The 25,621-nt window shown below is 38.4% G+C and overlaps 3 protein-coding genes and 3 non-coding genes across 6 annotated transcripts; 3 read left to right on the top strand and 3 right to left on the bottom strand.

The window, feature by feature from the left end:
- The first annotated feature begins 3,873 nt into the window (after positions 1–3,873).
- Positions 3,874–10,458, top strand: LOC134636245 (15-hydroxyprostaglandin dehydrogenase [NAD(+)]-like). Its single transcript, XM_063486144.1, has 7 exons — positions 3,874–4,005; positions 5,125–5,248; positions 5,932–6,038; positions 6,253–6,349; positions 6,463–6,539; positions 9,348–9,505; positions 9,649–10,458. Exons 1-7 carry the CDS (start codon positions 3,913–3,915, stop codon positions 9,779–9,781), a joined length of 789 nt encoding a protein of 262 aa, XP_063342214.1. The 5' UTR covers positions 3,874–3,912; the 3' UTR covers positions 9,782–10,458.
- Positions 10,459–10,845: 387 nt separating this feature from the next.
- On the bottom strand, positions 10,846–16,498 carry LOC134636246 (15-hydroxyprostaglandin dehydrogenase [NAD(+)]-like). The gene is made up of 7 exons (XM_063486145.1): positions 16,355–16,498; positions 15,466–15,589; positions 13,343–13,449; positions 13,156–13,252; positions 12,914–12,990; positions 12,648–12,802; positions 10,846–11,623 (listed from the first exon to the last, which is right to left on the bottom strand). Exons 1-7 carry the CDS (start codon positions 16,445–16,447, stop codon positions 11,506–11,508), a joined length of 771 nt encoding a protein of 256 aa, XP_063342215.1. The 5' UTR covers positions 16,448–16,498; the 3' UTR covers positions 10,846–11,505.
- A 930-nt stretch (positions 16,499–17,428) lies between these two features.
- On the bottom strand, positions 17,429–17,501 carry trnav-cac (transfer RNA valine (anticodon CAC)). Its single transcript has one exon. It is a non-coding gene; the product is annotated as a tRNA-Val (tRNA).
- An 874-nt stretch (positions 17,502–18,375) lies between these two features.
- Positions 18,376–18,448, bottom strand: trnav-cac (transfer RNA valine (anticodon CAC)). The gene has a single exon. It is a non-coding gene; the product is annotated as a tRNA-Val (tRNA).
- A 549-nt stretch (positions 18,449–18,997) lies between these two features.
- Positions 18,998–25,521, top strand: LOC134637143 (15-hydroxyprostaglandin dehydrogenase [NAD(+)]-like). Its single transcript, XM_063487495.1, has 7 exons — positions 18,998–19,660; positions 21,159–21,282; positions 21,373–21,479; positions 21,757–21,853; positions 21,967–22,043; positions 22,940–23,097; positions 23,209–25,521. Exons 1-7 carry the CDS (start codon positions 19,568–19,570, stop codon positions 23,342–23,344), a joined length of 792 nt encoding a protein of 263 aa, XP_063343565.1. The 5' UTR covers positions 18,998–19,567; the 3' UTR covers positions 23,345–25,521.
- On the top strand, positions 24,499–24,571 carry trnav-aac (transfer RNA valine (anticodon AAC)). The gene has a single exon. It is a non-coding gene; the product is annotated as a tRNA-Val (tRNA).
- Positions 25,522–25,621: the final 100 nt, after the last annotated feature.

The raw sequence follows: 25,621 nt of genomic DNA, 5'->3' as shown, positions 1-25,621 counted from the left end.
TATCCACATGCTGAATATTGAGTCCAGAAGTGTAGAGACTTAAAGGGGGAACTCATAGCTAAGGAATCTTTATGACCGTGAATTTCATATGGCAAAGCTAGGCCTCACACTAGCAAGAACAAGTATTTGGCCCAAATGCTGACTGCATCTGAATACTGTAGCTCAGAGCAAGATCATAGCCCTGCAGGCACCACACACCGCAAAGATGTAGCGTCACCTGTATCTAGCTCCCCCTAGTGTAACTTTTTTCTTCCCTCTATTTAAAATATTATACACACACAATAACACACGCCTGACAGGGATGTAGTCAGTCACCGTACCGGCATAGAATAAACTAATATCTGAACAGAAATCAACTTCCTCTGCCAATACCTGAAATGACAAACCACAAGGGAAAAGGCATTGTCACTGCAAAATATCTCACCATATGTTTGAAGGCACTGCAGTCAGATCTCACATAGATACACACGGGTCTCTGTATTAAGAGTTATCACCCACAGTCAGCTGTGAAAGGGAAGTCACCAAAACAAAGCAGATGTTTTTTAAAAAAGGGGAAGCTAGTCTGCACTCAAGTATGTCTAGACAATGGTTTTATCTAAAAGGTTACACGGCAAGGTGGACTAACGTGATTAAAGGCTACGACTGAAATGAGAGGATGGCGAGAAGCAGTCACGAAATCAGAGTATTTGATCGAAAATCAGCACAATGTAGAGAACTGATGAGGAGCCCCAGAGCGTTCATACAATTGGTATTACATGTGCAAGAGCCTAAAACAGATGTACTTAAACACTTGCTATTACAAATGGTACAAAAGTTTCAGTTTCAAAGTAAGAGTATACATTAATCATTCATATGTCACATTGGTGCTGGGCAGATTTATCCATAACAACACTTCATCATATTTGTAGATTTGTTTAAAAATCAGTGAGTTACTAAGTAATAAAGCTTTTTGATGGTATTGAGTACTTTGTCTTTCAGCTGCTTCCTTAAGGGGTTGGCTTAAGAAGTACTCTGTACCATTAATGCTAAAGCTTTAATTACTTAGTATATTGCTGATTTTAAAATAATCGTGTGTCACAATTTATGAGACAAATTACCATCAATTTAGAAATTCAGAACACATATTTTTATTTTCCAGTTAATGCAACAAAACAGGTTTCAGGTTTTCATGTACTTTGAAACTGCAGTTTTTTGTAAATGTGCCCGTCTCGGAATCAACTTTCTTTTGTTTAAATGCGTTACAGGCTTAAAATCAAACAGATGTGACACTTACCAGAAAAACATTTATCACAATGCATGTTTGAGGTATATTTTTCCATTCCAAAAAGTTTATTTAACACAATTATATGGGCTACATATTAACTTAGAGGATAAAAAAAAAAGTATCGATCTTATCAGGTTAGTATCAATCAGACACCAACACCAGCGTTGGCATCGATACTATTGATATTTGGATCAATCTACTCATGTTTACTCCTTGTTTGTAAGGGGTTACTGCAGTGGATGGATACGCAATACTCAAAATAAACTTACATTTAATTGTCTCCTGAGAGTGCAATGACACAAGGCGCAGTATTCTGGTAACATGACTAATCACTGGTCCTATGCATGTGTATTATCCAGTTATACTGGGGGTAGTAAGATTAACAGTACTCCTCTCCAGGGACAGTGATGCTGGAGCAGTCATTTCAGGGAAATTGGTGTCACCCATGACCCCCCTCTGAGCACGCCCCTATGATGGAGTTTTAGGTCCACATTAAAATAAATAAATACATTAATTAATAAAAAAAATATATCCATTATTAATCATTTTGAGAATAAAGTTGAAAATCTATTTTGAGAAAAAAGTTGACTGATTACAGTTTTTTGTTTCAAGACAAACTGCTACGGTTGGTATATCCTCCGACTTAGTGAACTTGTACTTCAGAATCGGTTTTAGTAACAAGAAGGCAAATAGTTTCTCTTTTACCACATTTTTGTCTCTTTTAGCACATTAGTGTGGTGATGATATAAGGACGTTGAAAAGATGGTGCAGAAAGCTGCATCTGGTCAAACGGAAAAACACACAAACTCCAAAGAGTGGATTTGTACAAAATGAAATGGCGCATAGTGAACAGAGCCGAGGTTATCGGGGATGTACGTTGTATCACAGGACGGCTGATCAATTTGTTTAATTAAGTCATTTATACGAGGCATTTTGTAGAGGATATAGCTGCCTAGAATTACGACTTTATTCTTGAAATTTTGACTTTAGTCTCAAACAGAGATGGGCAGTAATGCGTTACTTGTAATCCGATTACTTTTTTCAAGTAACGAGTAAAGTAAGAGATTACTATTGCTATTACTATTACTATCCGTAAGCAAGCTGCGTTACTATTTTATTTTATATGCTGGAATATGCAGAAAATAGGTTTAAATGTTAAACAAATTTCTTCCAGTCAGAGAATGTTGCATATAATTTAATGTTTGCTTGATGCATAAAGTTAAAAGATTAAAACTAATAAAACAAGTTTTAAAAAGAGACTTTTTCATTTGATTACATTTTATATGATGGATTATGCAGAAAAAGTAGAATTGGGCTGAAAGATCTATTGCTTTATTACCTATTTAGGGTGTAATTCATGTTTTAAAAAGTAACTAAGTAACTAATTACTTTTGAAAATAAGTAATCAGTAAAGTAATAGGATTACCTTTTTCAGGAAGTAATCAGTAATTAGTTACTGATTACTTTTTTCAAGTAACTTGACCAACACTGGTCTCAAAATGGTCAGTAATATTTGTTTTTCTTAATGTAGCCCTAATACCCCTTCAAGCATTATGAAGCCATACGGTACTTAAAATATACTTCCATTAAATTGTCTCCTGAGAGTGTAATGACACCACACATAGTTGTCTGGTAACATGACTAATCACTGGTCCTATCCATGTGTATTATCCTGTTGCATTGGGGGTTGTAAAATAACTGTACTCTCCAGTGGTATCAACCACGACCCCCCTCTCGTTATGCCCCTGCTGCACGCACCATCGAAAAAGAACCGTGAGAAGAGTTTTTGCACAGTTGGGATGAATGGGCTGGTCATTAACTGTGAATCTAATCCAGGGGTGGGCAATTCCAGGCCTCAAGGGCCGGTGTCCTGCAGGTTTTAGATCTCACCTTGGGTCAACACACCTGAATCACATGATTAGTTCGTTACCAGGCCTCTGGAGAACTTCAGGACATGTTGAGAAGCTAATTTAGTCATTTAAATCAGCTGTGTTGGTTCAAGGACACATCTAAAACCTGCAGGGACACCGGTGTTCTGACAAAACGTCCTACCGTAAGTAGTTTATGCACATTTCTGCTGTCACAGAGTAATTCCAGCACAAATGTAAGTAGGTATGACGTTTTGCCACTGAACTTTGCCCATCAGAGTATGCTTGAAGCTCATAATTATAAAGCCAGGGCGTTTTGCCACTTCATTTTAGCCGTTAAAGTATGCTTGTAGGTCACATTCACAAAGGTAGCATGGTTTGGCGCGTAATTTTACCCATCAGAGTATGTTAGTAGTTTATATTCACATAGGGTAGGATGGATCGCCACTGAATTTCGTGTTGTGCGCATGCGTAGAAACAACGGGTAGGATGGTTTGTCAGGTAGGACGGATTCCCAGAACACCTGGCCCTCGAGGCCTGGAGTTGCCCACCCCTGACTATCCTCACAAATACCCAGTTACTCACTCGAACCGCCTCCAGTCTCTCACTCAACCTCCGCACGGTTGCCACACGTTTGAAGCTCCGCGCGTCTTCCTGGTGGGCGGCGACAGATGGGCAGATTAAAATAGCGACCAATTTCTCTCTATTTAACATTCTCTCAGTTCTTTGCGCGTGTAAAGAAGCTGACCACCTCCTGGCTCTTTTTAATAAACAGCTGAAATGGCTCTGGACGGTAAAACTGCGATAGTGACAGGAGCGGCGATGGGAATAGGGAAAGCGATAACGGAGATTCTTCTGAAAAACGGTGCTAAGGTAAAGGTTAAGCTCGGACTTGGATTGATTTCTTTCTTTGTGTGTGTGATTGTGTGTGAGAGAGATTATATGTGTGCGCTTGTTTTAAACAGTGGTGTAGAAAATATTAATTTACATTTACCGGCACCCTTTAGTTGAAAACAACAACAACAAAACAACAACCCTCGAAGAGTTGCCAAGCTGTTGACACCATGCCAAATTTTGACACATAAACTGTAACACTTGACTAACAGCATGTAATCCATGACTAAGTTTGGAAATTCACTTGTTGCACACGACTCTTTTTATTTAGTTAAGTTTTTTTTCCTTTTTTTTATTTTTTTATTGCTGTTTTCTTTTATATTGTGTTTTTAGTTGTTCATGCCCCACAGCCAAGAAGTTTTTAATCAGTCTGTGGGGCAGAGAGCAGCTGGCGATGGAGTCAGCAAGAGCCTGTATATTTAAGGGGTGTCTGAACATGTAGGTGTGCCCTTTACTTAAAAACATAAACATCTTGCAAAGCTGCCAATTTTAATCTTAATCCTAGTCTTAGATTAAATGTGGAAATCTACCTGCCGTGTCTGTTTTTGTGTCAGTGCTGCATTTGTTATGCGGTTGTGGTTTATGTATTTTTAGTTCATAAAGGTTGGGTGTGGATGAAAAGTGGGCAAAATATTGAGTTTTATGGAGAAAATAAAATAAGACGCATGCAGAGGTGACACACATGTGACATGATAACTCTTGTTTGAAGAGCTGACGTGATAAGGCCTTTATTATGTAAGAACATATTTCGAATGCAGCTTCTTATGGCAAAACTAAAGTAGCCTAGTTGTGTACCTAACAAACTGACAGCTGATCTCTCCTTTATTGTATTGTCTATTTTGTAAAATAGTCAGATTGTCTATTCTGATTTAATTCACTTAATGTACAGAATTCACCTGCTTGCTGCATACATGCTACTACTGCGCATTCACCTAATGTATATATTATATATAATGGTCTAAATGGTCACACACACACACACACACCTCCCTTTGCACAAGTCGAGGAGCGTGTCAGGTTACATTTCACTGTGTGTTATACTTGTATAACTATGCATGTGAACCTTGAACCTTGGTCCTTGAACCTTCCTGTCAATAGGTTGCCGTCCTGGACGTGAATAAAGTTGAAGGAGAGAATCTAGTTAAAGATCTGAATAAAGAGTATGGAGCAGACCGAGCCCTGTTCCTGAGCTGCAATGTTGAATCAGATGAGGAGTTCAAAGGTAATGCACACAAACCTGGAAAAACAAATTGTGAATGGTGGAGGTACCGAAAAGGGGGAAACAGCTGGAAATGCTAAAGTAAACGGGTCACCGGCTCGTCCTGAAGTAAACAACTGTCGAAACACATGAAACTGATCAAACGCGCTGTGATTTCGTAGTATGTGTTCCAGGCCGCAGATGTTCACCAGATGAAAGGAAGTTTCCAAAATTTGGGGACGTTTTGTCTTGAGTCATGCCAGTGGCATTTGATTGCGGCTGGAAATCCACATTCAATGAAATGCAGTGAAAAGGGAGAGTAGAACAAGGTCAGTGAGGTCTGAAAAAACTGTGGGTACAAGGGAGAGAAGAGCACAGCAAGATTTGTATCCAACAACAGCTAAATTGGGCTTGTTTGTTTCATCAGAGCTCAGAGGAACATTTGAGTCAGATTATTTTGTGTGGGAAGATACAGGAACATTTAATATTTCCTAGCATTGTTTAGAACGGAATGTTTACATGTAAAAAAAAAAAAACTGCAGGTCTTTATCATGACATTTCCCATGCCAATTTTCCATAAAACCTGTCCTAATCTCAAAAAATGTCTCAGGGTTGCCAGTTTATGAATAAAACTGGTGGGTGGGAAAGATCAGCATAGTTGTGAAGTGACTCTTGCAAAGTTAAGTGACTCCTGTAAACTCTTTCAGCTGCCTTTCAGAAAGCTGCAGAAACCTTTGGTGCAATCGACATCTTGTGCAACAATGCCGGCATCTTGAATGAGGAGAAGTGGCAGGATATGATCTCCATAAACCTCGTAAGAAGCTGAAAGCACAACAGACGTGTTAGATTTGCTCTGTCTCAAATGGATTAATTGCTGAAGATTTCAGAGAGACATTTAGGACAGTTATTGGTCTGACATAATAATGTCACAATAATATTCCTGTTATTCATTTCACAACATTTTATATGCAGGCAAGTGTTCATAGACAGTTGAAAGATTTTCGCCAAATATAAAGTTTGTGTTGTAGGCGGGTGTTATTAGGGGGACTTACCTGGCGCTGGAGCACATGCGCAAGACGAATGGAGGTCGAGGAGGGGTCATCGTCAACGTAGCATCTATGGCAGGTAAATACTGTTTAATGAAAACTTGGAGAGATCACAGACAAGAGTGTTAGAAGTCATGAAATTCATGTTTAAACTTTAATCTTTTACAATGATTGATACAACCCGTCCTACAGGTCTGGGCCCTTTGCTTACCTGTCCTGTCTATACGGCTACCAAGCACGGAGTGATCGGATTTACTCGAGCCGTTGCGGTAAGAAAGGTTTCCCCGTGATATTGTTCAAGAACATCGAGACGATACTTGTTTGCCTTGTGATATGCTAGCTAGCAGTCTCTATGAACATGCATGCGTGATGCAGGTTTTGCCTTAGTTTTTTTGTATTAAGTAATCACATTATGAAAACATCTGAAAGTGCATGGTGGTTTTTGGTGTGGCCTGTCATTGTGTCAAAATGGTGGAGTTGATCAAAAAATTTGATCGGGATGGTGAATAATCACTGTTTCTTATGATCTAAGTTAGAGAGGGGTAGCTAGCCTTGTGAGTTGTGGTTGTTTCTGTCGCAGCATAGTTGATAGTTGAACAGCCTTCAACTACACATGGACACAACTCATGTGTCATATAATGATGGAGTATGCAGAGGTGAGAAGACAAATGCAAAGATGACATAAGGCAGAATTGAATGAGAAGAGGTGAGAGATATATATTTGTAACATGCACACACAAAACCCCCAAAACAAAAAGTCCTACAAAAGTTCAGAAAAACGAGAACCAAAACCTAAGAAACACATAAAGCAGGCAACTTAGCAACAATGTAATAAAAGGACATAACTATTTAGAACTGAACATTAACTGATGAGTTGAAACAGCTGGGTAACAAGAAACAGCTGGAACTAGTCAAGTCCAACTAACTCGGGGATGCAAACTACAAACAGTGCTGAAAATCAGATATAAACAAAAAACAAACTGAGAATGAAACAGCATCAAATAATAAACAAGAATTTTAAATTTAGAAAAAACTCAAGGTCCAACACCCAGGACCATGACAGCATGTGTGAATGCTCCTTTAGTCATTAAGAAGCTGCAGGTCTGATGATAAAGTTACAAGCTAATCTTTACTGGTAGTACTTGCAAAGCTACATTTTTGCAGGGCAAGTACCGACTTGCCCTCTCAGAAAATGTGCATTATTATCATATTAGGATATTGTGTAATGTGTCTTAGCAAACAACAATGCAAAGTAGTTATCCATGATTACTCTGGAGGATTTTTTCTGTTGGATAACAAAGATATCTAATAAAACACACACACAACTAATATTAGAAGCTGCACTCATAATTTGTTATTTGTTCTGCTTACAGTGGCAATAAAGCTATTCTCTTCCATTGAATTAAATGGCAGTACCTTGGTTCAGTAGGTCTAATACCAGTTTAATAAAATACATTAGATTAAATTCGATTTATGATATGTGCAATGAAATGATTTATAACAGCTATTTTTTGTTAGTGTTCCTGTGATATTACGAATACTGGGTGATTTAGTGATACGTAAAACCAGTTGTACACTGGTGTGTTGGTGTGCTGCCAGATGGTACTTCATTAGAATAAGCACAAGCTAAATGAAGACATCCATCACCATATAAGTGACTAACCACACGAAAAAGAAAGTGTCATTGCAAATTAGTCGTACCAGGAATTGTCAAGGCAGTGTCATTATTTTATTTTGAAATCCTTCCTCAAAATGCTACCCCACCTGCACAGGAAGCCTTAGAGCTATGTTGTTGAGTCATTCATCTGATAGAACACACTTATGCATTTATTATTAAAGTGACCACAAATGTCAGTTTTTGAAAGATGCTATGGTCGTGTAGTATCTGATCTGTAGCTGTATGGACAATAAGAGCTTTTCTTCTATACACCAACAAAGTGGATTTTAACATTTCTTGCAAACTCTCAATGTGACGTCCAATTATATGTTGACACAAGTGAAGGAGGCCAACATTACAGCGATGGGAATTCTGGCTCTTTTTAGAGAACTGGCTCTTTTGGCTCCCAACCGGCTCTTCGGGTTGTTTTGTTAATTTTATATTATCAACAACAATATAAAATTATGCACAAAATTATGATGTGTAAATTATGTTGTTGCCCCTGGCTCTCTTTCTCTCCCTCTCCCTCCTGCTTAACATCGTCACATTAGAAAGTTATAGTAGTGAAAATGAGTGACACCAAGAAAAGAAGCAAAATCTGGAACCATTTCAATTTTATTGACAATACATAGGCAGAGTGTAGAATGTGCAAGAAAAGGATATCATGCACAGGCACCTGAGAACTGTCCACCCATCAGTGCAATGGGAAGATAAAACGCAGTCAGTTGAGTGTGATATTAATGAAGATGCCAGTGTGTCTACTGCAACAGGTGTCGAACTCCAGGCCTCGAGGGACTGTTTCCTGCAGGTTTTAAATGTGTCCTTGATCCAACACAGCTGATTTAAATGGCTAAATCACCTTCTCAACATGTCTTGGGGTTCTCCAGAAGCCCGTTAAATTGTTTCGAGGTCATTAGCACAACCAGAATTCATACATAAGGCGCACCGTTGATTTTTGAGGATTTTAAGTGCGGAAAATACGGTAGTCACTAACTGCAGTGGATTCTCACTCAAGTATTAAAAACAAGCCTCAGACTTAAAATGTTACTTCATCCTACTACTTTTGAGCCTCTGAAAGTGGAAGGCTGTGTTTAAACTCTACTGTGTTGGTGTATTAGAGACAAAAACAATGGGTTGTCCAAAAATCTGCTGCTCATGTTCATTCAGTGCAGAGTTATGAATCAACATGTACATGCACTTTATGTGCAGCTCCAACCTACTGCTGTTTTTTCAATTTCAAATGTCCAAATAGTCCTCATCTATTGGGCTCTGAACACTTGAGAAATACATACATACAACCTGCATTTTAATGCCTCCGATTAGAAACTAATAGAAACTTAATGTTTATGGCCGTGCTATGCTTTACTTAACTCAAGAAGGCTAATTATGTGTTTTTTGTTGTTTTTGTTTTTTTTACTAGGCTGCCTCTGCAGCATCAGACTATGGAATACGGGTCAACACTCTTTGTCCAAGTTTTGTTGAAACTGAACTTTTTACCACAATCAAACACAAACTGGGACAATTTGCCCACCTGGAGGGTGTAGCCAACCAGCTTGTGGAAATGTTTGGGGTGTTAAAGTGAGTAATTTTCTTCTGTTTCTTGTTAAAGCCGTCGTAAACCTTACAACATCGACATTTTGTTTCTCTGCTCCATCTGTATAACTTGATATAATAATGCGTACATGCATATTCACTGATGTCACTGTACCTTTTTGATTCAGTACACCTGAGGTAGCAGAGTGCATCCTTGAACTGGTGACAGATGAGACCAAAAATGGAGAGGCCTTCATGGTGCGCACAGAAATGAAAGGTTATGTCCCTTTTCCATCACTAAGTAGCACCGATAAACCTTGAAACCATCATGTTGACATCTGATATCATTCCCTAAGTATGTAGCAGATATGTGAATAATAAAAAAACAAAAAACCTTCAAGCATAATTTCTTGTGTCTTTATTTAAACTGCTGTAACCAACTGGAAATCTGACGAAAGTAGAAAAAAGGTTATCTAGGAGACCAAAACTGCACCTGCTCTGCTAGATTACAATCCCATTTATGAATCTGGTTCATTCTCAGAAAGTGCAGCAGTGCTTGTGTGACATCTATTTGCCACGGCAAAAGGGAGGATGCACTCATATCTGACACTCCTGCCCTGCCCACCTGAGCCTGAACTCCAGTGTATGGAAGAGAGAGAGCCGAGAACAGAGGGGGTCACAGCAATTAGGGATAAAACTGAATTGTCTTAGGTTTACCCAAAAACTTAATTCTGTTCATCTGGATGTAGCGTTTTCAGTGGGAGAAATGTTTCATCACTCATCCCATTGACACTTTAGGTTTCCCCAACCGTATAAACAGGACATTTGCATATTGACTGAAACTAGCATCACTGACTAACATGGTGAAAGATCTACCCTTAGGCTCCTTTTTGGGTCAGAAATAGTCTTTCCCTTTTCACGTAAATGACGTCTTTAACCAGTCCTTGATCCTTACAATTTCAAAACTGGCTTGGAACAATCTGGAATGGGCTCTTTGGGGCAGATGGCCATAAGCTGTGATCACTGTACTTAGCATCTAGCTAGCATTACTGAAGAGGAATGAGGATAAAAGGAGTACATTTCATTTAATCTGGCAGATAATTTCAAATGAAATGTTCTATCAGCTCAACAAATATCAGCAAACACACAAAAGCTTTTGTGGAGTTTGTCGTGCAGCGTGTCTGTTAGCTAAAGGTACAGCTGCTATATTTCCCAAGCAGAGTGTGTGAGATAACTTCACTCTGAGATGGAGAAAGATATAAGAAAGACAGGACAGTAGAAGAAGAGTGGTTATAATCAAAAGTAGGACTTTTAAAATCAAGATAGTTCCCATAGTAGTTTCTCAGCTTCCACCATGTTTAAGTACTTTATATGAAAGTTGCTTGTGTAATTTGGACAATTTAGCGGTTTACTGGGACAGAACTACAAACCAGGTAAGACACATTTCTGAACAGTCAGCCATAGTTTAACAGATTTAATTAAGCAATTTGTTTAGGTGGGACAGAACTGTTATGTTTTGCATTCAATTTCTTAACATTTACCATATCACAGGTGACGTTTAGCCCCACAATAAAGCAGCACAGAGGATTTCACGTTTCATTTTCTAATTTTAAACATTTTTCAGTAACAAACAATCATTTCTAATTAATATAGTGGATTTTTTTGTGTTTCCTTATAACATGTAGGGCACACTATAGCAAGCAGAGCAAACCATGTTTTTGTTGTTATGTTAGATACTTTTCTTTCGTCAGTGCAAGTTAGTATGGAAGCTCTTATTAACATTTTTCTTAAATTTATAAGAAATATTTTCTGCATCATGAAAGATCCAAAAAGTCTTAAGCACAGTCACAGCCGTTTCTCCTAGTCAGAAACTGGACTTTCACTCATTTATTGTTTGCTTCTTTCTCCTAATCACTTGTGGAGATTTACTGATTTATCTTTCACAAACAAAACAAAACAAACAATACTGTGAACTGCAGCATTTTCCTCTAATAGTTTTAGGTTCAGACATTACTCAGGTTGTTCACTGCCTTTGCCAGGAGCCACTAGATAAGTGTGGGAAAGGTCATATATTTCTTCATGCTTTGTTTCTTTATGAGGATCTCTCCATTCTTCGCCTCGCCTGTCACTAGCTCGAAGACACATTCAGCAACCTCCGATGGACTGAAATGAAAAGTGTATATATACACACAGTGATTTAACAGAATAAGGATGTAAACAGGTTCCCAAATTTTAACCGATCGATCCTCTTTTGTCGCGTCTCAGTTCCTTGACTCCTTTAGTCTTTCCTGTTTCATACTGAACAGAAGATGCAAGAAGAAGAATAGTTTGAGCCAAATTAATCACCCATGCGCCTTTGAATTGAATGAAAAACAAAAAAGTTATAACCTCCTCCTTTCCCATGACACCCACTGGCTGTTTTTACACACTGCTGTAAAAACTATGTGCTCCTTTCCCGATTTCTTCTTTACATGTTTCAGATCATCAAATTTAAATATTAGACAAAGATAACTCAAGCACATTCAAAATACAATTTAAATGAATCATTTATCAAGGCAAAAAAGCTATCCCAACCTAAAGTAATTGCCCTCTAAACACAATGACAACAAGCATCTTTATCTGATCTAAGACTGGACTTTGACTCCGCCCCTCCAAAACCTTAATTTTGTATTTTTTGAACCATTCAGAGGTGAACTTTCTGTTGTGGTTTGAATCATATGCATGATCAAGAGCATGAACTGATGACATTTAAAGATTTTCTAAGAGCAGACTTCATGGATCCATCAGCTACAGTAAGTCATCCAATTTCATGCAGGTCTGGATAGCTTTTTTCCCCTTAATAAAAAAAATATTTTAAAAAACAGGCATTTTACATTTACTTGTGTTGTCAGTTTCTAACATTTAAATTAGTTTAATGATCTGAAACTTTTAAGTGTGACAAAGATGCAAAAAAGAAATCAGGAAAAGACAAGTACTTTTTCCAAGGGACTATATGTCAGATGTTAAAAAGCCTCCTTCTCTCAGATGGGATTTAGGTAACATACATGGATGAAGAGTGCTGAGGACAGATGTTGGAAGACATTCAGAGGAGGGGGAAAGCAGTAGACATACAGTCCATACGGAATTGAAACTTTAGGGAAAAAATGCTGCATGAAAAAAATAATTAACACAATAAAAAGGCACTTACTTCATTGCCCTTTGGACTGCAGGATTTTGAGTAGCATAAAGCAGGTGGGAGAATTGTCCCAAATTGTCCATGAGGGTGGCATAGAGGTCAGTTTTGACAAAGCTTGGGCAAACTGCATTGAAGCATAAACCGTAGCCTGAGGCGGACGAGGCAGCCTAGTAAAGGAAATGCACACGACTGAGGCGCATCTTAAAATACAAAACCAAAATAAAGTCAAGTTTCTATGAATTACTTTGTTTAATCATTATAACTTATCATATCCTTACAGCCATGGCTCGAGTGAAGCCGACCACGGCATGCTTGGTGGCTGTATAGACGGGACAAGCTGGTACTGGAGTGAGGCCTGCAGGATACAGGAGGGAACAGCCCACAAACAGCAGGTCACCTTTCTGTTCTTTGGAGGATTATGTCCCATATTTAGCAGATAATTGTTTTAAAACTCAGAGAGGAAATAAAATGTCCCCTGCCATTTCCATCTGCTTAATGAAGACCTGCCATGTGGTGTTACCTGCCAAAGATGCTACGTTAATGATGGTCCCTCCTTTTCCTCCATTCAACTTGTTCATATACTCTAAAGCCACATAGCTCACCCTGATTAGACCCACCTAGACAGCAAGACAGATATGCACAAGTCTCTGTGGTCCACTATGAACATTTTCTTTTTATATGATGTAAAAGTGAAACTCAATCCTTACCATGTTTACGGAGACCGTTTTCTCCCACTGCTTCTCATTCAAGATGCCGGCATTGTTGCATACAATGTCTATCCCTCCAAATGTATCTACTGTGCTCTGAAAGGCAGCTGGAAAGTAGAAATGAACAGTTTCCTGTTTATATATCTCCATTAATGGGCTACTTATCACAGGCCTTCAAGCTGAAAGTAATGAAACACCTTAAAAAACCCATCACTTGACCTAGCTGTCAAGCTGTTTGTAGGAAATGATAACCCCCCAAGAACTGCAGCTCTTGTGCGGTGTTCACAGTTTGCAGTGTCTATTAAAAGGGGTCCAAAGAAGGAACAGTGATGAACCAATGACAGAGTCATGGACAGCCAAGGCTCAAAGATGTACATGGGGAGGGAAGGCTGGGCCTGTGTGACATGCTGCTGTAGCTGTAATCTAATGCTGGTCCTGACAGAAAGGTGTCAGAACACACAGTGCATCGCAGTTTGTTGTGTGCGGGGTTACATAGTCGCAGACCAGTCAGGGGGCTGGTATGTGGCCTGCTATGATGAATCACGTTTTCTTTGACGTCACATGAAAGGCTGGGTGTGTTTGCCATTTTTTTTTAAATCTTCCTGTATAAAAGTCAAAATGCAGAAGGATTATAATGAAAAGCTAAGTAACTACTACAAAAAACGAAGTATGTCCTTTCTGCTTCCATAGGAATTAAGAGGTTAAGTATGTGAAGCCCATCCAGTGTCTGCTACTTGTGAATTATTGTCTCACTGCAAAATGATTCACAAGTAGGAAACATTCAGATGAAGACATTTGACTTTGTGGACATCACCCCAAAGTCAGACTGTAGATCTCTGATCTGCTTCAGTTAGCACGTGAAAGACTGAACAAGTATTCCTTTTTTGGAAGGGTTGATAGAGTTGTTGTAACGGTTTCTCTCCAAAAAGAACAAGTCAACACAAAGTTGACACTATGCAGTCATTAAGTCAATCATTAACTCCTCTGTATACCAAAGTGTTCTAGAGTCAAATGTGAGGCTGGCAGGTAACGCTGGCCTGAAACTGGATAAACAGGTTAACGAGCGAAGCACAGCAGCAGATCTACACCAGAAGAAAATAATCAAGGGGTTGCAATGGCCCAGTCAAAGTTCAGACCTCAGCCTCACTGGAATGCTGTGGAGGGACATTATAAGAGTTGTCTATAAAGAAATATCCACAAACAAGGAAATGAAGTGAATATTTACTTAACAACACCATGGGAAAGTGAAAGCCATACAGAAAAGTTCCACATTTCTTTCATATGAGTTCAACTTATTACTTTTGATCAACTTCAACTTTTTTTGCATATTAAGTAGCTACTACTTAAAAATGCCATTTTATTTTACTTATTTCAGTCACATGGAGGTAATATATTCAAAAGTACATATTGCTTTTTTGATATTTCTCAAATATTGACAGTCCAGTGTGTTATTGGTGGACGCCAAGAAAACAACGTTGAACTAAAGAAATGTACTTAAGGTGTTAAAATTAGCAGTACTCCGTGCAACTGTAGCTTTTAGTTCCTTTCATTCTTTTAAAGTTTTGACTGAAATGTTTTGGAGTTTTCACTCTCTAGATTTGTAACTTTTTTTGTTTAATTAAAAAGGATTACAAAAGTCAAGAGTTTTGCTAAACCGAAAAAGTGACCCTGTTATACTCATTCCTTTTAAGTTATGTCAACTTATTCCCATGGGAGACATGACTGAAAACTTTAAGTACCAGTTACTGAATATTTTGTGAATGTAATAATTAAACATCTTAGTTTTATTGTAGTCAAAAAATATTGAAGTTCCAATAAGCTTCAACTTTTAATTTCATCAACTTAAAATAAAAAAATTAAGACAACCCGTTTCCCAAATTTCTTTAAGTTGTGCTAACATCTTTGGGTTTACACTGTGCCGAAGTTGGTAATGAAGAGACAGAATACTTTGTGTGCCGTTGGACACCTGACATTAAATTTAAATAATTTTGGGCTGTAATTTCTTTGTATCATGACTGTAATGTGTTTTTCTAATAGTTATTTTGTTAAACACAGTGATGTTTCCCCAAAAAAAAAAAAAAAAAAAAAAAAATCACCACTGTTTTCTTTTGAGTATACTTTACCTTTGATCTGCTCCTCAGACTCAACATTGCACTCGAAGAACAGAGATCTCTCTTCTCCATACTGTTTGTTGAGGGCTTCCTTTAAAGTCTTCCCTGCAGTTTCATTTATATCCAAAAGGGTTACCTGAACAGGTGAAGGCGAGCAGAGATAAACACCCGTGGCTTGCTACATTCAGAGTTGTTTATAGTTTACAGAACAATTTCTTAATAGTTAATGTTCATTCAGCATTTAAAATTTCCACTTTGACCCACTGCAGCTTGGGGTTCGGATGGTTGCAGTACATTGTTCCAGTGTTTACTGATTGGCCGAGGCACCAAGTTCTGAAAAATAAGTGCCAGCCAAGGACCAACTCAGTGAAAAACAAACATTTGGCCTGTTTATTTCATTATTTTTTTTAGCACATGTTCAGTTTCAGAGACTATGCGAACTGTATCTTTGAAGTTTCAAAATAAAAATAATCCTAAGGAGTGCAGTCAAATACTGTTCAACTTGGATATTACATTTTAAGTAGTTTTGACAATTTCTGTGCCCCAAAAAGAAAACAAGAGAATGTAGATAACGTGGAGGTAAACACAGACGACACGAGAGCTCTCATTAACACTCCTCGTTTATTACTCATCACCACATAACTGAATACCTTTCCCTCCAAAACACAGCAGCAACACTTCCTGAGAACTGGGTGTGAGTGGAGCCCTCCAGTTGTCCACCACAATAACCACAAAAGATATGTGAAACTTTGATATAATCTTTAACGGGATAAAATGCTAAACAGAAAACTCGTTAGCACTTATGTGTAAAGGTGGTCTGTTCATTTTCAAAACACTGATGTAAAATCATTTCTAGCTTCTTTTTTCCCCTCTACAAAGATATACAGGTGTCCAACTTTACCTTGGCACCATTTTGCAGAAGTATCTCAGTTATTGCTTTTCCTATCCCCAGCGCTGCTCCGGTCACTACTGCAGTTTTCCCATTTAATGCCATTTCTGCTCTTCAGTAAGAAGACAGTCAGAGGTGTGCTGTGTGATATCCACATCTGACCAGAGACAAGTCGGTGTGCTTTTATATTAAACTACTGCAGCCTGCTTCTTCTTCTGGTGCATTACCGCCACCAACTGGTGTGGAGTGTGGACCGAAATGACAATAAAAAAAAAAAAAATCAAAAAAAAAAAAAAAAAAATCAAATTCTCCCGAACAAATGGGTCTGCCTTAAAAACCAAAATACAGCCTGATAACTTTCACTTATAGAGCTCACGCGAAATAAATCAAACAAGTCCAACTTCACTTTCATATCGTCCAGCTTTTTGATAACTGCAGCCTGCTGGGAAAAGCTGTTTAAACATCAATCGGGTAAATTCTAGGGCAGGGCTGGACCTGGACACAAAATCAGCCCTGGCATTTTTGGTCCGGGTGGCCCATCATGATTGCTTATGCACTGCAGCAGTGTAGCACGTGACAATTAAAAGCTACACTTAACGCTGTTAATGGTGACTCATTCATTGTATTTGAATCCATCTATTTTCTTACCTTGTTAAGGTGACCTCGCGCTGTCTCGTCCCCACTGTCTTCTTGGGACTGCTGTCCATCCTCCTGCACTTCTCCACGGAGTCACTGCATCCCCAGCAGCTAACATTTCGGTTAAATTCACACATTTTTCTGCATTTATTTTTATTTTCTTTGTCTGTCATGGCTCTAAACTCCGTTCAACAAGCTGCATGAGAGCAGAGCGAAGGTAGGGGAGGGGCCGCTGGCGTTAAGTGATTTGATTGGGTAATAGAGTGTCAGCAACGAAAATGAACAAACTTTTTTTTTGTTTAATGAATCTCTATCCGGCTTTAACTGTGGATCCCGGTTTCTGTGCTCAGCTTTTCTTCTGAGTAGTTAAGAAGCTGCTCCTTTTAATTAACCTGAGTGACCTTTGCAGATGCCCATCGGCAAGACATTTCTTTCACCCCAGACCAAAACTGTTTCCGCCCGGTTTCGAACCGGGGACCTTTCGCGTGTGAGGCGAACGTGATAACCACTACACTACGGAAACTGTGTTAGGATACCCTTCACCCCCCAGAGCGTCAGAAGACTCACAAGTGCTGGAGTCGCTGTGTGCGATACTTTCCAGTTATGAAGTGCTCTCTGAAGAAACTACGCACACAGTTTGAGTGGCACAAACCGTCTGATAAACTGGCACGGTAAGCTGCAGTTAAGTTTGACTGAATCCCCTCTGAACACAAACACATTACACTGAAATTGTAATAATTTAAATAAAATAATATCGCTGCATTTATCTGTTTGCAGGTTCAGCTGATGTTCATTATTATTGTGTCCATTTTCTGCTGACGGAAATTCATCAGAAACTGTTTTTTCTGTGGAGTGACTGTCACATATGTAGTATATAACACATATACAGTGCATATTTTGATTGTGATTACGTAACTCATAGTAGTTGCACGTCACGTCTTGATGCATGCTCAGTGATCCAGGTAAGTAAATCCCCAAAAGTTGATTCTGTTCATCTGGACGTAACGTTTTCGTGGGAGATACGTTTCGTCACTCATCAAAGTGATTTCTTCAGTCTCAGCAGGTTTCCAAAATCTTATAAACAGTATATTTGCATAATGAGTGAAACTAGCACCACTGAAGGAACAATGGGCTGGGAGGTCAGTGCCTTGATCATTAATATGCAAATTCTCATCACCATTGATCAGTGGTCAGTCATTATGCAAATGTGTTTATAAGATCGGGGAAAGATAAGAATGAAGAAGTCACTTGGATGAGTGAGGAAACGTGTCTCCAAATGATACGCTACGTCCAGATGAACAGAATGAACTTTTGGGGACATTTTCACGTAAGACTTTCGTATGTATTAGTATAACAATGGATATACTAGTTGTGATTATACTGAAATTTAATATAAATGTTTCCGCCCGGTTTCGAACCGGGGACCTTTCGCGTGTGAGGCGAACGTGATAACCACTACACTACGGAAACCGCTCGAGAGGTGCCAAAGGGTCCTTTCTCCAAAAACTGAACATTAGCTAGAGCACTGAACTCAAAGACATCCTACAACGACAAGGACAAATGAGCGAAAGTAGTTTTTAGCATTGTCTTCTACTGTTATTCTATACATTATACATTCTCACTCAGGAGAGTGCACTTTCTTTGTATCGTGACTGTAATGCCTTTTTCTAATGCTTAATGTGTTAAACACAGTCAGGTTTCAACTAAATCATGACCCGCACCGAGCCAGCAGAACTACAGTACTCTTACAAACGAAGAATGTGGATGAAAACAGAGCTGACTCTCACAACACCCAAACCTTCAGATAGTTATGAGAATCAAAAAATGAGTCTTTAATTTCAAAATAAAAACCTCCAGCTATTTATTGGACATTATCAAGATGCTTTTATGAAGTCATATACAAAAACAAAACAGACAAAACAAAAAACCAATCAAATGTATTTTAGAAAATGAACACAATTCCCAGAAACATCTAATTTTAAAGATAAAAGTGTTCTGCTAGTGGAGATGCTTTAATGTATCAGATTTTCAAATTAAATGTCTACTATTTTTTTTTTAAATTTAATTGAACCTCTGACAATAAAAGTATCAACTGCTGTCTCTGTTCAGCTTTGTTTGGCCAGCCTGTTTGCCTCCTCTTTTCAGCAGCAAGCCACAGATCAAGTCTGGCAGAAGCAACATTCCCACCGTAATTTCTCTGGAAATTGTGAAGTCTAATTTATTTAGCAATCTTGCAGCTTTAGAATAAATGGATTAAAATACAAAGCGCATTCTTCACTGGCAGCTCTAAACAGCCCAAGAAAGTCCACCCCAAAATGAGTGCAAGCCATATTTGGCTCAGTTAGACTATAGTTGGCCAAGCTGTGTTCTCCAGAACAAGACAAGTCTGCTGACTGTGGTCCATTGATTGAAACACTGTTACTGCTTGTACATTCACTTGCTCTCTCTGGCATGTCATACGTTAGAATCTGCTTGTCTTCCTGATGGGTGGTGACAAATAAAAAGCCACCAACTTCTCTTTGTTTCACGTTCTCTTATTTCTTTGCAGGCATACGGACGCTGACCTTCTCAGTCCCTTCTTCTACTAAAATGGCTCTGAGTGGTAAAACTGCAGTAGTGACTGGAGCTGCGATGGGAATAGGAAAAGCGATAACGGAGATTCTTCTAAAAAATGGTGCCAAGGTACGTGTGGCATTGTAGGCATTGGTTGAAAAGGTAGACACATCATCATTTAACAGTGTAGGAAGAGATATTTATTATATATAAGATAACTAAAGATAACTAAACAACTTGCCTGGATTCAGATATTTTTACACTAAGTTACAGCTCACATGATCAGCTTCGGAAAAGGGCATGGGGATCAATATTAGTTTTCTTCATAGATAAAGATATCTTCTTATTAAATTAATCTCAACTGTACGTGAAGATGCAGCAGCTTTATTGGTGGTGTACGTTTCCACGGAAAACTTACCAACACCCTTTAGTTGGAAAAAACAACTAAGAAAGTTGCTGTTGACATCATGCCAAAAACGAGGTGAAAAGTAAACAGTTGCTTTAGTGGTTGTCAGCCTGCGAGGGTGCCGGTGGGGTGTGTTGGACATATGGAGTTAAATTAAACTGAATGATTTTCCCAGAGAAAACAACCAAACAAGAGTTTTTTATGCTATCATACTAAAAGAAAGGCTAAAAGGCTGAATGTGTTGGGGATTCTTTACTTCTGAGATAAAAGAGGGACATAGCCTCAATCTAGTCTTTAAGTATTTATTTGCCTCAAGCAGTTCAAACAAAACAAATACATGGATTCTCCTTCAATCAGAAAACCAATCAGCCTGCAAGCAGTTCACTGTAGCCAACTTTCTGAAAGATGAACCTACTTATTATTACACAGGATTATATATGGAATTGTGCTTCTTTCACGTAAGTCTAAAGTCTTACGTGAAAGTATCCCCAAAAGTTGATTCTGTTCATCTGGATGTAGCGTATCAGTGGGAGACACGTTTCGTCACTCATCCAAGTGACTTCTTCAGTCTCATCTTTCCCCGATCTTATAAACAGTACATTTGCATAGTGAATGATCAATTGTCACAAAAATTGGCATATTAACTGACCTCCCAGCCCATAGTTCCTTCAGTGGTGCTAGTTTCAGTCATTATGTAAATTGTTTGGGGTCAGGCAAGGCCACGGCACACCTCTTTCTACTGGTCAGGCGAGGTCATATATGGGTTAGCAAGCTGCCTCTCCTTTTCTGTATAACGACTTTTACCCTGGCTAACCAGGCTTCACTTCCCCATTTCTGTACCGGCCTTCACACTGGTCTGCACAAACAACTTCTAAATATACTCAGCCATATGCGGCCAAATATATGTGTGCAATAAGATGCAGAGATGTAGGTGTGAAATCTAACTATGCATACATGCAGAATTAAACTACGAGCAACAGTAACAGTGGCCTGCATGCCCAACCCAGGCTTCATCACAGCACACCAAGCTACAGGCAAAATCACAAAAATAAAGTAAGATTTATAAAAAATGGTCGACCTCACAACTCCTGTAGGCGGTGTCGGAAAAACTTACCAACACCCTTTAATTACTGCAAGTCTGTTGAAGTAGTTCATATGTTTTCACATAGCCTAGATGGATACCTAACAAACTGACAGCGTATCTGTCCTTTCTGTCAACAGGTTGTACTTCTGGATAAGAATAAAGCCGCAGGGGAGAGTTTGGTCGAAGCCCTGAGCAAAGAGTACGAACCAGATCGAATGCTGTTCAGGGAATGCAACATAAAATCAGATGAGGAGTTCAAAGGTAAAACGCATGACATTGGAAAAACAAATTATAAATGTTGGAGGTACAAAGGTTAGCATAATTGTAAAGCGCTGTTTTCTCCTCTCTCAGCTGCCTTTCAGAAAGCCGTAGAAACCTTTGGAGGAATCGACATCTTGTGCAACAATGCCGGCATGTTCGATGAGTCTGAGTGGGAGAATATGGTCTCCACAAACCTCGTGAGAAAGAGAAAGCACAACAATTAATTATATTAATAATACCTCAAATTTATGAATTGCTGATTCATTCAGAAAGATGTTGTTCCTTTTATTAGTTAGTCTGAAAAAAACAATTGACAACCTGAGAAAGTCCAAATTTAGTAGGCTTGGGTTACGTTATTCTTGCTGTTATTCATCACAATGTTTTGTATGCAGATGACTGTATGAAGTGTTTACAGAGAGAAAACAGATTTTCACTGTATGAACTGATGCCAAAATAAAGTTTTTTTTCCTGTAGGTGGGCTCTATTAGGGGAACTTATTTGGCTCTGGAGCACATGAACAAATCGAAGGGAGGTCAAGGAGGGATCATCATCAATGTTTCATCCTTGGCAGGTAAATACTGTAAATTCAAATTGGAGACATACCAGACTAGGATTGTAAATGTCATTACATTAACAACACTAAACTTAAACCCTGTACAATGATTGACATAACCCATCCTACAGGTCTTGGACCTTTGCTTACGGCTCCTGTCTACTCGGCTACTAAACACGGGCTGGTCGGATTTACTCGATCCATTGCAGTAAGAGAGATTCCTCCATGAGATTGTTTAAGAAGATAAAAAAAAATTCTATCAAATTTCTGCAAAAATTAATTGAAACTAGAGCAAATTTAATACTAATAAAATGTTTGCCTTACTTTTTCATTTTTAACTTTATTGTTTGGCATTTCCTGCACATTGACCTCACAGTTCAGTCTGAGGCGGCACTCACACATAACATCAAGTGAAAAAGAAAGCGTTCACAGGACTCTGCAGTGAAAAACACCGCATTATTCAACAGCTTGTAGAGCCACCTTTTAGCAGCAATAATATCCAGTAACCATCCATGTATGACTCCCATTGTTGGGGAGGAATTTTAACTTGCTCTTCTTTACAACATATTTTCAGGTTTATGGAAGTTTGCAGGCATTTGTTTATGCACTGATCTCTTCGGCTGCAAGTCCTTCATTATTTTCCTTTTGGGCCATTCTGTTGTAGATTTGCTGTTTGGGAGCATTGTCCTGTTGCATGAACACATTTTAAACAAACCTGTACTGGTTCTGGACAGACAGCCTCAAATTTGACTCTGGTTTCACTTCTACACGGCAAACAGTTTGTGGTAGTTTGTTTAATTACTTTTGTCTTAAAATGTCTGTAATTCCTAAACGGTTACTACAATTCTTTGGATGGTTAAATTTGTAATCCAGTGTGGAGATGTACAGAGGAAAAATTAGAAAAATGTGCAAAAATTGTGCACATGCACACTATGTGCAGCATCTTTCAGGCTTCATCTTTAAATTTGGAACATTTGGACACTGAACTTCAAAAATGCAAATGTGGAAACATAGAGCACTTGTTGTTTATCCTCACGCTACGCTTTCTGTGTAGATGAAATGTGACTTAAAAAGCCTAACTATGTGTTGCTGTTTTTTCAATAGGCTGCCTTTGCAGCATCAGACTATGGTATACGGGTCAATGCTATTTGCCCAGGTTTTGTTGAAACAAACCTGATCTCTGAAATCAAATCTCAAACGGGTCAATTTGCCCACCTGGTAGATGCAAGACTTCAGATACGAGAGAATCTTGGGGTGTTAACGTAAGTCTTTGTTTGTAGTAACCCCTACAACATCAACATTTTGGGGGGTTTCCCCCTCTACAACTGGATTTAAAATCATCTTAAAATGCATATTGTAACTTTTTGACGCAGTGCAACCGAGGTAGCAGAGTGCATCCTTGAGCTGGTAACAGATGAGACCAAAAATGGAGAGGCCCTCGTGGTCGTAAAGGACTCAAAATTTTATGTGACTTTCCCAACACTGGATAAGAGCAGCGACAAACCATAAAATCATCATGTCAGTATCTGATATCATTCTTTAAGTACACTTGAAGTTAAAACACACAAATAAAATAAACAACAAACAAAGAAATACTCCTCAAACTATGTTTTGTTTTGGTTTTGCCTCTCCCCATAAGATTTTTGGTATTGTGTGTCATTATTCTGTACCTTGAAAAGTTTTGAATGAATTCTGGTTGAACTTTGTAAGGGTTTGGTGTGGGGTCATGTTAACAACCTATTAAAATTTGGCTTACATCCAACAAGGTTTTCATGGTCAACTTAATGATTTGTTGGTTAAAAATGGGCAAAAATCCTTATTACTTAGAGACTATGAAGTATGTTGTCAACATACAGAAAGCACCTCATAAAGATTTTAAATATCATGTCACATTTGATGTCTGACCTCTCCTTTAAGGTCAAATAAGGTTAAAATATTCATAAAATGTCTTTTATCTTTAAACTGTGCTTAAACGACTGTAGTGTGGTATCATGTTCACCTTACACAAGAAAGTCTGGTTTCAAATCACTACAGTAAACTAACAATCTTCATGAACAATGAGGCTTCTGAACTGCTTAAATTCCTCTACTAATACACTATTAAGTATCATGGGAAAATAATGTAAGTTATTTATGAGCAGCCATCCACGATTGACTGAAGTGGCTGTTGACTAGTAGGATCACTGTTGAAGCACTAATTGATTTATTAATCATAGTGAGGGTTGTGTGGATGCAGGCAACCACTAAATAGATGCAAGAACTCTACTTACTTATAATTTCATTTCATATCCTTATGCTTTCTTGTGATGGGCCTTGTTTTGACATTCATATCGAGATCCATGCAGACAACAACCAGATTTTGAGATACAGATTCACACAAACAGCCAAGACTAGATTCTTTTGACTAATTTCCAATAAAATATTATCTGTCACTGTTGGGAGAACATTTTTGAGACTTCTATTCTTATATTTTAGAACACATGACATTTTTTAATGTTATCTAATCATTTTCACAAAATCACAAATCATATTTATTTTAGAACATATGACAATTTTGCATATCATTAATATAATATTGTACAATTAAAACATGCATCATATTCGTTTGTTTCTTTATATGTGCTGCATTTGTATTCCGATTGACCCCATAGAAACACATGCGTAGTTTCCGTAGTGTAGTGGTTATCACGTTCGCCTAACACGCGAAAGGTCCCCGGTTCGAAACCGGGCGGAAACATGTTCGTTTTTTTCTCCTCTTCTTCAAACATGGCTTCATATGTATCACAACTGTGTTTTCAAGACACAGGTCACCTCAAACCATGTTTTCTTTTGGTTTTGCCTTCTTTGCCAAGAAGGTTATGTTTTTGGTATTTTGTATCATTATTCTGTACGTAAACACTTATGTAAAAACTTATAGAAAGTACCCCATAAAGATTTTAAATATCATGTCACATTTGACCTCTGACCCCTCTTTCAAGGTTAAATAAGGCCAAATTTTCATAAAATGTCTTTTATCTTCAAACTGTGCTTAAAGGACTGCTAAAAAAAACATCACAACATCAAAACCAGTCTAACTATAACCCATGTCTGTGGCAGAAACATTTTCCTTTTTGGAAACTGACCCCAGAGTGACACTCCACCAGCGTCTGTAGTGTGGTATCATGTTCGCCTTACACAAGAAAGTCTGGTTTCAGTGAAGTAACGATATTCATGAACAATGAGGCTTTTTAACTGCTCAAATTCACAAAGAATTAATGCAGTTCTGAATGCAAGAGGAGGTTCAGCTAGCAGGGTGCAGACAAAAAAAGTGGCCGGAGTGTGAATAGAAACCATCCTGTAATAAAGAATCTTAATGTATTACGTTACTCAGGCATTACATCTGTGGGTGTTGGTATATTGTGTGCATGATCAAGTTTGAACGCGTTGAAGTGCTTGAGCTCTGGGAAACCCGCACCGTTTATCCCAGCGTGAAGAAAAGGAAAAGTGTGTTTCAACTTTGACCTTTCACATGTCACGCAAACATGAAAACCACTACTCTATTTATGCTCCATTTAATCTTCTTGTGGCTTCTGTTCTTGAAGAGAGAGATCTAGAGAGAGAGAGGAAGACAGATCTCCCAATAAAAATACATTTTAAAAAAAGCAGAATGGAGTTTTGTATGGAAGAAATATAGTGTCATCAGAATCCAACTATTTTTAGACATTGAATTTATAACACTGAATTTTTATCCTCCAAATTTCCCTGCAAAAAATATTCACCTGCAAAAATTCGCCTGCAAAAAATTCAC

Source organism: Pelmatolapia mariae, linkage group LG10_11 (assembly GCF_036321145.2).
Source record: "Pelmatolapia mariae isolate MD_Pm_ZW linkage group LG10_11, Pm_UMD_F_2, whole genome shotgun sequence".
In the NCBI taxonomy this organism is placed as follows: domain Eukaryota; kingdom Metazoa; phylum Chordata; class Actinopteri; order Cichliformes; family Cichlidae; genus Pelmatolapia; species Pelmatolapia mariae.
This window is presented reverse-complemented; position numbering and strand designations above follow the sequence as displayed.